General features: G+C 38.0%; 2 protein-coding genes across 2 annotated transcripts; one reads left to right on the top strand and one right to left on the bottom strand.

Moving 5' to 3' along the window:
• Nucleotides 1–207: 207 nt before the first annotated feature.
• LOC111343688 (queuosine 5'-phosphate N-glycosylase/hydrolase) lies at nucleotides 208–9,594 on the top strand. The gene is made up of 2 exons (XM_022950869.2): nucleotides 208–584; nucleotides 7,030–9,594. Exons 1-2 carry the CDS (start codon nucleotides 249–251, stop codon nucleotides 7,741–7,743), a joined length of 1,050 nt encoding a protein of 349 aa, XP_022806604.2. The 5' UTR covers nucleotides 208–248; the 3' UTR covers nucleotides 7,744–9,594.
• A 291-nt stretch (nucleotides 9,595–9,885) lies between these two features.
• On the bottom strand, nucleotides 9,886–12,663 carry LOC111343686 (transmembrane protein 168). The gene has a single exon (XM_022950868.2). It carries the CDS (start codon nucleotides 12,416–12,418, stop codon nucleotides 10,370–10,372), a length of 2,049 nt encoding a protein of 682 aa, XP_022806603.1. The 5' UTR covers nucleotides 12,419–12,663; the 3' UTR covers nucleotides 9,886–10,369.
• Nucleotides 12,664–12,667: the final 4 nt, after the last annotated feature.

Here is a 12,667-nt window from a genome sequence, read left to right as displayed (position 1 = left end):
ATCTAAAATATATCATAACATCCCTTCACAAGGAAAATGGTGAGAGCGATCTTCTCCCAAACGAAAATGAAACGGAAACAAAAAATTCCAGAAATAAAATCAGCAATATTGCAAATGTTCTAATTTTAAATTAGTGACAATCAATCAAAACATTCGCGTACCCTCTCTAGTCAGGAGTGATTTTGCCACCTTTCAGTCCCTCCCTAGAAAGTACAAATATTCGCCCGGTCCACGTGGCGGTCTTCGCAATGTCTTCCACTAAGGCTCTAAGTCCTCGAGAATCGGCTAAACTGATTTCGTCCAAAAGCAAAGATGTTTCTATATGCGAGGAAGGTGTTGAAGAAGCGTCTAAGATAATCTTCGACTGTCTAAAGTCGAAGAAATATAGCTATAAGACATGGAAGCAACACGAACTCCATCCGAAAGAAATGACCACCGAAACTGTGGATTGGATTGTAGTCTTAGACACCTTAAACTTCTGCTTTTGGAGCGACGACGGCGTCGAACCATGGACTGTTCGATATGAGGGAAAGAACTATACGGGCTACTGGGCTCTTTGCGCCTCCATTCACAGAGCCCTGAAGGTGCGTTAGAATCTTTAAGAATGGCTGCCTGTAAGGATCGAGAATCGTCCGTCAGCGACCATTTTGGTGAATTGCTCATATTTTGCCCAACGATACCCTTTGGTAAACTGTTTTCAAAAATCAAGTTTGAAAGTTCCGACGAGTGTTAATTTTTCAGAAATTTGCGAAAATTTGAAAACGCGGTTTAAGTGCGGTTTTCCGCCTGGCAAATTGTCCAAAATTCACTGCAAAACCCAAGCTTCGTTGAAGGCTTAAAATGAATTCAGTTAACACCAAACTTCACACGTTTTAAGAAAAAGTCTTCCCTTTCATTTGTGTTATGTTAATTTTTTCCGTACACAGCTTTAATGTGATTTTTTTTGTCCCTTAAGCAACACCCTCAAAAAGTGCTGTACATGGGGCGAAAAATAGGTAAAAATTTAACGCGATAAAAGTATACCTGGTACATAATTTTTTAAATTTTTAACTAGAGGTTCGTAATAAAATGTCATTATTCAATACCTGAGTAAAATTTGAGGCTTTGAATCGGAACGCTTCCATTTGAAAATACTACGAATGTTTGTGTCCTGAGCGAGCAAAGATATATGTTGTGTAGACAAACGCTGATCTAATTATTCCCTGCTAGGTAGAAAAAGGTTTTGAAATCAACTTTAATTTTGGAAATTTTTAACTGTTATGCCACAAGATATTAGGTAAAAGGGAAATCATACATTGAGAGTTGCGTGAGAGCAAAGAGAACATAAAATCAGTGTCGGAAATGTACATACGGTTGTTACATCGATCACCATTATGCAAATTACTACCTCAGCTGTAGGACAACTATGATATCTCTTGCTCATTTTGTTGAATGACTCATTTAACCATTTTGGTGAATTGCTCATATTTCGCCCAGAGAAACCTTTCAGTAAACCCTTTTCAAAAATCATGTTTTTAAGTTCCAGCGATTCTTAACTTTTCATAAATTTACGAAATCTGAAAACGCGGTTTCAGGTTACCTGAGTTCAGGCTCCAAATGTCGCACAGTCAAAACTTAACTGCGAAAACCAAGCTCCGCTCAAGGCTTAAAATGAAATCAATCAACATCTAACTTCACAAGTTGTAAGGAAAGCTATTCTTATTCAATTCTGGTGAGTAAATTTTTTCGTGCAAATCGATTTTGGGATTACTTACGCCCTTGAAAGAACATCCTTACATGGCGTTGAAAAACGGGTGATATTTCGCCCGAAAAAAATGTAGCTGTTACCTGACACTTTGGATTTTGAACAATATATTCGTCAAACATTGCTATTTCCATTCACTGTGCAATTTTGATGCTCTGAATCGCATTGCCTCCTTTCGAAAATGTCAGAAGTGTTCGTGACATGAGCGAGCAAAATGATAAGTGTGCAAACAAATAACTAGGTAATTTAACCATATTGAGTTGTTAAATATCCAAATTATATTCGGTCTCCGTTGTAGTGACTTATAGCTTGCAAAGTGTAAAGAGACAGGTCAAAAATTTTGCAAGATGTTTGACAAGGTTCTCCAAAACATTTTTGGGCTGAAAAATCTGCAAGTGAAGTACACATTACATTACCGGTCAGTACAAAATGCAGACTGCAGACTGCAGATTGCGGACTGCAGACTGGGTATAAAATGCAGACTAGGTATAAAATGCAGACTGCAGGCTGCAGACTGGGTATAAAATGCAGACTGAGACCAAAATTAGGTATAAAATGCAGACTATGCGAGAGCAATGTTTTTTTTAACGTACCTCAGTGTCACGCAATCGCCTTCCTGAGTTTAGCAGCCGCTAAAAGTTTCCTTCTGGGCGCTTATAAAACAGAGTACAGTACAGTGAAGTAACTGCCTGAGGTAGCTTCATAAGATATGTCCATAAATTGATGCTTTTTCATCGAAAGAACAACATGTTTCCCTTCGAGTTCATAAACTAAAACGGTACAGTGAAGTACAGTACAGTGAAGTAGCAGCCTGAGGTAGCTTCATAAGATATGTCCATAAATTGATGCTTTTTCATCGAAAGAACAACATGTTTCCCTTCGAGTTCATAAACTAAAACGGCTGCTGGTGCCAGAGATGTGTCATTTGGTTGCATAAATTACACGCTGCGCATGCTACAGCCGCCATATTTGATACATGCATGGGCCAGCGGTAATGACAAATAGGAAATCGCTATAGTTCAGGTTTGCTCGGATTATTCAAGATGGCGGCTCTACGATCGAACGTGTTGTCATGTTTCAGCGCAACAAATAAACGGACTGTTCACATAGACTGACCACAGTCTATGCATATGGAGAGGAAATTGCAAGGAAACGAACTCGGAAAGGCGATTACATGACTGGGGGGTGAGTTAACGATGAAAATATATCGCGTATTGCACGAAACGAGAATTTTGCTGTCAGTCTGCATTTTATACCCAATTTTGGTCTCAGTCTGCATTTTATACCCAGTCTGCATTTTATACCCAGTCTGCAGTCTGCAATCTGCAGTCTGCAGTCTGCATTTTGTACTGACCGATTACATTACCATCTTCTCACATTCAAGAAATGCAAAAGATACATTCGAAAGAAGCTACTTAAGACTTGATCCCACACTGATAATCTAAATACTTTTTATCTTTTACAATGAGAACTCATTTTCTGTAAGTATAAATATAAAGAAAGGCTCCTTATGACCTTCAAAGTAATTTAATACAAGAGAACAGGTCTTATTCTCCTGGTAATTATTAATGTCACGCAACGTAACATAATTGGAAACGTTTTGGGGGTGCTTTAGCGCCATTTCACAAAGATCGTACTGATCGTTGATCAGGGGATGGTCAAGTTGTATTGACGTGACAGTCTCCTTTGCCTCGCTAAAATTACTCTCCTCCTGAGCTGCTCAGATATCAGCATCATCAGCATCTCATTGGCGTACTAATGCACGCTGTCTTGAGAAGAAAGGGGTGATCTGGGTAGTTGTGAGGAATTCCGATGACTGGAAAACTCGTGCACCATCGGTGCCCCGGGCACGCCGCGTATCTCGAGCAACTACCTCAGCGTCAAGCTTGTGGCCTGTCGTCTGCCCTATTCGAAATTTAGACAGAAGGTACGACTTTTGTATTTCGTTGAATCTGTAAGCCTTCTTTATTACTCTGAGAGCCCAGCCTTCTTTCAGAGAATCACGAGAATCTTCCTTTCCCACAGTATACTGGGTATACTGACGCACTATCCTTTGCCCTTTGTAGTAAATCTGAGATTGAAGTGTAAAAGTGTTATCGTGTGGTTATCAGACCTTGAGTGAAGTTTTTGTTTTTTTCAGTCTTTGGTATATTTATGACAGCCCATTTAGGGTCTCATGTGGTGCGTGTTTTCTGGGATCGGACGTCGGTTATGATAAATAGAAATAATTCGCATTGGTACACTGAAATGCTTGTACAGAATGCTGTTCTCCCCCTGCATTCTCAGGAATTATTGATCGATATATACATATTATCTCTATATATATGAAAAACAACCATCGAATTGTTTAAGAGTCATTCAACAAACTGAGAAAGAGATATCATAGTTTTCCTACAGCTGAGGTCGTAATTTGCATAATGGTGATCGATGTAACAACCATATGTACATTTTCGACACTGATTTTATTTTCTCTTTGCTCTCACGCAACTCTGAATGTATGATTTCCCTTTCACCTAATATCTTGGGGCATACCAGCCAAAATTTCCAAAATTAAAGTTGATTTCAAAACCTTTTTCTACCTGGCAGGGAATAATTAGATGAATGTTTGTTTACACAACACATATCTTCTGCTCGCTCAGGACACAAATATTCGTGGTATTTCCAAAAGGAGGCGTTCCGATTCAGAGCACCAAATTTTACTCAGGTATTGAATAAGGACATTTTGTTCCGAATACCCAGTTAAAAAGTTAAAAAATTATGTACCAGGTATACTTTTATCGCATTAAATTTTACCTATTTTTTGCCCCATGTACAGCACTTTTTAAGGGTGTTGCTTTAGGGACAAAAAAAAAAAAATCACAACATAGCTGTGTACGGAAAAAATTAACATAACACAAACAAATGGGAAGACTTTTTCTCAACACATGTAAAGTTTGGTGTTAACTGAATTCATTTTAAGCCTTCAATGGAGCTTGGGTTTTGCAGTGAATTTTGGACAATTTGCCAGGCGGAAGACCACACTTAAACCGCGTTTTCAAATTTTTCGCAAATTTCTGAAAAATTAACACTCGTCGGAACTTTTAAACTTGATTTTTGAAAACAGTTTACCAAAGGGTATCGTTGGGCAAAATATGAGCAATTCACCAAAATGGTCGCTGACGGACGATTCTTAATCCTAACAGGCAGCCATTCTTAAATCTAGCACACTTTCTTTCAGTAACATTAACACAACAACACCAACTTTTTTCGTTTGTGCTCAAGACAGATCACATTCTCCCTAAGTTTTTCTTTTCACTAATAAGCTTCCTTACCTGATTCATTGATGGTAACTGGTCAAGTCGCCCTTGAAACATTTTGCTCGAACTCTTCTCGCCCAGAACTTGAGTTGTGTTGCGGTAGTCTGGAAAAGCCAGAATTCCGCCGGAATATTTCAACGTCTGTTTTTTTTTTTCTTTAAATTCTAAACGACTCCCGTGCTTTCCCGGAATTGAAATTGTGTAAATGGCAGACTGACCCTCGGATAGTTTTCGGTTAATCCTCGGAGTATATATTTGGAGCTCGCACACTGTTACCTTAGTGGCTCATTTTATTAAAAAACGTGCCTTAAGCACGTCAAAGAACTGTTTTACCCTGATTGGGAATACAGCGACTCATACCAGGGGTATGGCGTCCCATCGGGGCCAAAATTCAACATTGCGATTTGACATTGTACTTTTAGTATTCTTCCTTATTTTACGATTGGACATTCAAGTTTTTATTCCTTATGAAACTTTTTCCAATTCAACACTGTCTTTTTTACAATTTAACTTCCAAGTTTCAAGTATTAAACATTGTACTTCTCATAATTCCACTTTGTAGTTGTGGCAATGCAATACTTTTATACTTATGGTATTGATATATTCAACATGCAGTACTTCGCGCTATTCAACACTCAACTTTCCATCATCCAACCACAACCCAGCTATTAACGAAGGAGTGCAGGCTCACTAAGGTCAACTACCTCACGTAAGCCTCATAACTTCATACGAGGTTATCTTGTAAGATGAAAAATGCACGATATCTCGTATATTTGACCGACTCAAAAAGTGTCATACGTTTCTAACAACAACATGAAGCATTGTTTGGTGTATACTCGTTTCATACTCATGGACATGATGTAAAATTTAGATACTTTATCACTCAAGTGGCCGGTGTTGGTTTCTATGCTGTAACAACACCACATGGACTACAGGGAAATCAATCATATGGTCAGAATTGAAGTATGTGAAAGTTACAACTCTGAAAGCCTTGTTCATTTCTTTCCACAATAATAACGAAATGCAGTGTTGCACTGTCTGATTGATATTCTCTCGTTTCGTACCCACGGATGTTTTACTGTCTGTCAATTTGTTGCCTGTTAATAGATTGGGGCCCGTCCAAACACAGTTGCGACACAAATGGATACTCCAACATCAGGTTTCCTAGTAACGACTGGAACTGAATAATTTATTTTTGGGTAAACAGTTCAGTAAATAGCTTATTCAGTTGCAGTCCTTACTTGGAAACCTCATTGGGAGTATTCATTTGAAGTCACAACCATTCAAACACTCAGTGATGATCAAAACCTCTATGAAGGGACGCTGATTGTCAAAGTTCTTGGGGACCTTGAATGTTTGGGTAGAGAGAACTTTAAAAGTTTTTATTGCAATTTGGTGACATTTCACTTTTGAAGGATTGGTGATGTAAGTAAATACATTCTGGTGTTTTTACAAGTGATTAAAAAATCTAGTGACCTGACTTTATTTTTCTGGCAATATGACTTCAGGTGAGATGACTCTTGGGTGACTTGATCATAAACCATTCTAAATACTCCATACCTTACTTTGGCAAAAATATTTTTTATCTTTGCTGGCTTTGGTCATTAGTCATTAATTATTACATTTTGACTCATAAAAGTGGCATTATTGTAAGACAAGGCAGTATGTAGGTGGTCTTTTAGATGTGATACACAGATTTAGATGAAAAAGTAAAAGAATATTTAAGTAGCCTTTAAAACGGTGATCACATGAAATCAGATGAAATAATATTACCTTGCAAGTGTTTCCCACACAAGAAACACTTTTACGTCCTTACTTTGAGGTTGCCTTTTGCAATCAAGACAGCAACAAATTATAACTTCCTTTTCCTAATATACCAACATGTTACCCACTTACCCCCACTAGGGGATCTATACATTGGTCATTAGAATTGTAACCACTTCCCCCCCTGGTTTTCATGTTTGAAGTATTTGATTCTGTTTACGTTAGGATGGAATCCCCTTGACAACACCATCATATTATGCTAACATCACCAAAGAGAAAGTAAAACATATCTTCAGATCCGAAACTCCCACTGAAATACCACTGTTGGAGGAAAGAGTAAATAACCTACAAGAAGTTGGCAGAGTCCTGGTAAAAGACTACAAGAACTCGTTTGTCAACATGTTATCCCAATGTGATAACAGTGCAGAGAAGCTGCTTAATAAGATAACAAGTACCTTTAAATGTTTTCAAGATGAATCAGAGTTTGATGGAAAGATAGTTTCTTTTTACAAGCGTGCACAGATTCTGATATCAGATATCTGGGCCTGTTTTGAAGGGGAATCTTTTGGGCATTTCAAAGATATCAGTGTCTTGACCATGTTTGCAGATTACAGAGTGCCACAGTCTCTGCTTCATATGAACATCCTGAAATACACAGATAAATTGATGGAAATGTTAAATGGAGGGAACCATGTTCCTGCAGGGGATCGCATTGAGCTTGAAATCAGAGCAAACTCCATCTGGGCTGTGGAGAGAATTTGCCAGAAAGTAACAGCTATGTCAAAGATGGATTCAGAATTTAGTTCTTTGGCATCAGGGAAAATTGATTCAATTCTAAATTCTGTCATCATAGATTACTACTTGTGGGACTTTGCTAAAGAAGAACAGGGTGGATTAACTGAGCTACCATTCCATAAAACAAGAACAATATTCTACTGATGTTTTCTGCCTGACTCTTACTTACTTGTACGAGTAGTTTTCGTTTTAATCCTTTAGACCTTAACATCAGTATGCATATTCTCCATACTGTTCTCTATACATTTCCTATGGTGCTGACAAGGAGAATTTCTATAACAATCAAGAGCATCATTAACTGGTGATCATTTATTTTATTCTCATGACCTTATTGTTTGATTTAGGGGTGATATTGTAAGGAGAAATTAGATGCTTGTTACTTTTATGGGTCAAAAAATTCCCAAAAGCAATTAAACAATAAGGGAAAGAGACGCATTAAAAACAGATTTTTAACCCTCTAACTTGCAGTGGTGATTAACATATAAATTCTCCTTACAATATCCATACCTTATCTAAGAAATGGGCAATGAGAATACTCAAACTTGTCAGGTTATCTTGATTTAACACCAACTTCTTGTAACTTATTTACTGGGACATATGTAGCAGCAAGAGGAGAGCATTAACAATCATATCTTGGGATTTAGAGTTAAATCTTGCAGGGTGGTTTGAACAATTGCATTAAGGGAGTGTGTGTAGTTGTAACAGATAGTTTACAGATCAAGGTTTGAAATAATTCGACTGTGATATTTGAACAGACATTTACTGTATTTTATTACTTGTCAGTACTCAAGTCTTTTCCTTAATCAAGGCTGTGCTCAGAAAAAGTGAATGGAGCCCACTGCTCTGAAACTTTGAAATGCAGGGTGCCCAGCATATGCTTTTATATGAAAAAACTGAAATTCTTAAATCGCCTAAGAGCAAAAGTAAGGCTCCAGGGGCCACCTGATGACGCTAGACCGCAGCCCCATTAATGTTAACTTTTTAATAGCTCAGGTTTTCATCTCTGTGTACAAAACCACTGAAAGAAAGCCATTAACTTATAATTATTTGAAATATTTTAGAACTACATTACAACATTTGATTTCCTGTTTATATCTGTTGTTTAATAAAAACTCTTCTTGTTTATAAATATTTATTTTGTAATAAACAAAGTATGTAAGGGGAGATTGAAAAAGTTAAATCGACTCCTTTCTCATTTTTAAGCATAGAGTGAAAAATCATGTATTTAGTTAAGTTAGCGCTGAGATACGATTCTACCATGTAATAATACTAACCTTTATTTTAAGAGAGTGACACCAACTACTTTTGAAAGTTTTCTCCCTAGTGGCCCTCTTAAACACCCACCCATCCCACCCCAGGGGAGGACATTCAGCACACAGTAATCTTGTGTGTGGGAAATTAACGTCTCCTACCCAACCCTGCAGGAGACGGGACCTCCATTTATTCATCCCTATCCGAGAAGACTAGAATATCTAACCATTTCTTGATGTTATAGAAAGGTAGCAAATTCTTCTCAATTATTTTAAGACCCCGAGTGTTGGTCCGGCCGGGGCTCGAACCCTTGACCTCCCACACAACAGTCCAGCGCTCTATCCATTGAGCTAACTGGGAGGTGGTTTACACACCCAGTATATTACTTAGTTCTTATGTTTGTAATTTGTTTTCTATTTCTGTATTTTTGTTTACTTGATTTATTTTTATTTTACAGGGCCTCACAGAATACCACTCCCCAGGGATGTGAGCCCCCCCTTGTATAAAGATTGTCATTATTATTATTATTATTATTATTAAGTGGCATGGAGAGCTTCAGCCATCATGTAATTAAAAAAGCTTCTAGAACAAATTGTAGTGCAGTTATTTGTCACTAATACCTAAAGACCTTTGTAATCTCAAACTGATGAATCAGTGAACCGAAGTAGTTGTACTTAAAAAATCTCGAAACCTGTGCATGTCTTAGACCAAGTGCAATAAACTATTTCTTGATATTTTGTACAATATTGATATTATTTTGCAATAGTATCCATCATCTTGGAGCACTTTAAATAAATTTTTGATACTTTTTCTTATGTGGCATTGCCAAGAAAATTTTCAGAATTATTTCTCCCAATCAAAGTCATTGTAGATTTTAGGTAGGAGGGTTCTTTTTTGTTTAAGGAGAATAATGTAGGTACAATGGCCTCATAGGAATCTAATTTGTATTCTCTAAGAGAGTGGGTGTGGGGCACAAGTACAACACAAGGAGAAGGTAGAAGTATTTCATAAAAGAACACAAAGCAATTCAAATAATTCACTGAAAATTAACTTTGATATGTATCTAACTTCCTCTCACCATTCTAATGCACAATCAAAAAAACATGTTGAGAGAATTAAGATAAGTATTAATAAACTGACAGACTATTAGAATCATACAACTGCTGTCAAAAGAATTGTAATGAATCTGTTTTTGAGTGTTTCTGCTTAGGTCTGAAAATGTCTAGGAAATCCTTGTAAAGATTACATAAGATCTTGCTTATTGCCTCATGCAAAAACAGAGACACCAGAAATGTTCATAACATCTGTTTCTGTAGAGCACATTGTAGACCTCCATGCAAACCTGAGATGTGTTGTTGGATTTGACAGGTCATGATTCTCTATTATAATTGGTGGATTCCATCCATTTTGATTGTTCCAGCTTTTACATATCTACTTTGATAATTGCTAATTACAGAATACAATGCAGTCGTGGGTTTGGCTTTCACTTCAAAGCTCACATCCAATCAAAATTTTAACATCAACGCACAAGATTAAATCCATGTCCAGTATCATAAACTGCTGGAGGGAACCATCGCATCTTCATTCGACGACACCCATGTGTGAACCAGTCAAACACACTAAGCATGTTTGTGTTGCATGGCAAGTGGGTGAAAATCTTTGTTATTGGTTTGATAACTCGAGGAAAATTTTGCTCCACATGCTGTGCAATATCTTCCACTGTTGGCTCATGAAACTTAAAACAACACCATTCCCTTGAAACACCATAAATTGGCTTCACTTTCACACTGTTTTTGTCCCAGTAATTTTCAGGTTTTGCTGCAGTGGTGTCGAAATCATCCCATAGCTTTGTGAGCTCACCCAAGGGAAATGTATTTCCCAGCTCTTCGTCAAAAGAAGCAGTTAATTTTCCAGTTTGAATTGCTATGAAGTCATTTTCAATTTTCCAAATGTCGTCTACCCATTTGTCTGAGTGAGCAGTATCCAAAAACAACAGAAGCCTTGCTCCTGTTGATGAATTTTTGTTTCTCCACCACTTCAAGATTGTCTCCAATGAGAGTGTTTTATTTTCTGTAAGAGCCCAGTCACCATCACTGGTCACATGCCCACTGTAATACAGAATGTAAGTGTCATAGTGTAAACCTGGAAGGATGCGCTGCTCAAAAAAGGACGTGATTTTCTTTTCAATATAGTCAGCTGAAATCCCACTTGTTGAGAAGTCTGTTCCAAAGTTGTGAATCATATGACCAGAAAAGAATCTGGACACAATGATTATCAGTTCCATTGCCTTAGTATTGACAGCCTGGAAGGCAGTTTCTTCAAGAAGAACAGCATTACCACTTGGGCTGTACTTGTGTGCAGGTGCAACCACAGCATAACCAATGGCTGTTCCTCCCACAGATTTCCCAAGCTTTGTAAGAATATCATAGACAAGTAGTTCGACAGGAAGAATGATCAACAACATGCTGATAAATACTGGGTTTGTTTCCTGCCATGCTGATGCTATGATCAGAGATGTTGAAGAAAGTGTGTATAGTGTGACCATCTGAGACACCAAACAGAAGTGACGGACACCTTTGGAAGCCATTACTTCCGACATGCTATTGTCACTAAGCTCTCCTCTTGCTTTCACCACATTTGTGCATTCTTCTAGTTTTCCAACAAATCCCCAGCACGTTAAAATAAACATGAAATGAAACACAACCCATGGTATGGACAAAAATACAAATATCGGTAGTCTGTAGACTGGAAGTTCAGTATCTTTAATAAGCTGAGAACTAAATGTGTAAAACAGGGCTTCCAAAACTGTCACAGCAAGAATCTGCAATCTGTGAATGCATCTACTCTGGAAGATAAACTCTTTCCATGTTTCCAAAAGGGACAGTCTAGAGAAATAAATGTCAACCAATGATTCAAACGAAAGGTAGATGATAAAAGCTGATAAGATAAATGGATTGTAGTTGACCTCACTTGCTGGAAAGTAATATGCACCACCTAAAAAGCACAGCAAGGCAGCACTTAGAAGAGAAACGCTCGATTTCATGTGAAAGGCCAGCAAATGCATCATCACTGCAGAAATGATTGTGAGCATGCTACCAAAATACATTGTTCCCGTTGACCCTGAAAGGAATCCAAGGAGAAGCAAGAACTCTTCTGTAGTCATGAATTTCGATTCATATGTTGGAGAGGTGCAAATTCGTTCTGATAAAATCTTGAAGCAATGTACCCAAGTGCTGGTCATTATAAGAATATCTGTCGAGTCCAAGTCATGCAAAGAGTCTATCAAATGGTCGAATGCGATCTCCGTGAAGGACAACACGCTGAAGAGAAAGCCTATCCACAGATGACAGAATCCTCTAGCAAAATCTCGGTAACCGTACAGATAGGCAGCTATTGAAATCAGCACAGCAATAGCAACAGCGATAGCGAGAAAGTGAATGCTTCCATCCGTTGTATGGTGCAACCAGCGTTCTCTGATCCCATTTGCAGCCCCAGCGAAGAAAAGAAGAAGGCAAAGGGCGGATGAATACTTGACGAGCTTACTTGAGAGTTTAGGCAGCATGCCCATCAGATGAAATTGAAAGAGTCACACCCGTGTTCAAAGCAAAAGTTTCTTTTAAACAATTCGCTGTTTTAATTTTCTCCTGAAGGAATCTTGTAGAATTATCACCGTTCACCTAGCTACTAGAGTTCGAGCTTGTAATTTCCACTTTAGTTTCTGAGCTTTGTGGGGACTGATTGTCAAACCATTCCCAATTATTAAGGCGGTCTCTTGACACGTAGCAAACCCGCCATTTCCGTTATTTTGACATGACAG

The sequence above is a fragment of the Stylophora pistillata genome, chromosome 5 (assembly GCF_964205215.1).
Source record: "Stylophora pistillata chromosome 5, jaStyPist1.2, whole genome shotgun sequence".
Classification (NCBI taxonomy): domain Eukaryota; kingdom Metazoa; phylum Cnidaria; class Anthozoa; order Scleractinia; family Pocilloporidae; genus Stylophora; species Stylophora pistillata.
Note: the sequence above shows the minus strand (reverse complement) of the source record. Positions and strands in the feature narration are given on the sequence as shown.

What these genes read in the sequence shown, in the direction of transcription:
- LOC111343688 (XM_022950869.2), top strand. Translation starts at nt 249, where the DNA reads ATGTCTTCCACTAAGGCTCTAAGTCCTCGAGAATCGGCTAAACTGATT. An exon ending in CCATTCACAGAGCCCTGAAG is followed by an intron (nt 585 to 7,029) that starts GTGCGTTAGAAT and finishes TGTTTACGTTAG; the next exon opens with GATGGAATCCCCTTGACAAC.
- LOC111343686 (XM_022950868.2), bottom strand. Translation starts at nt 12,418, where the DNA reads ATGGGCATGCTGCCTAAACTCTCAAGTAAGCTCGTCAAGTATTCATCC.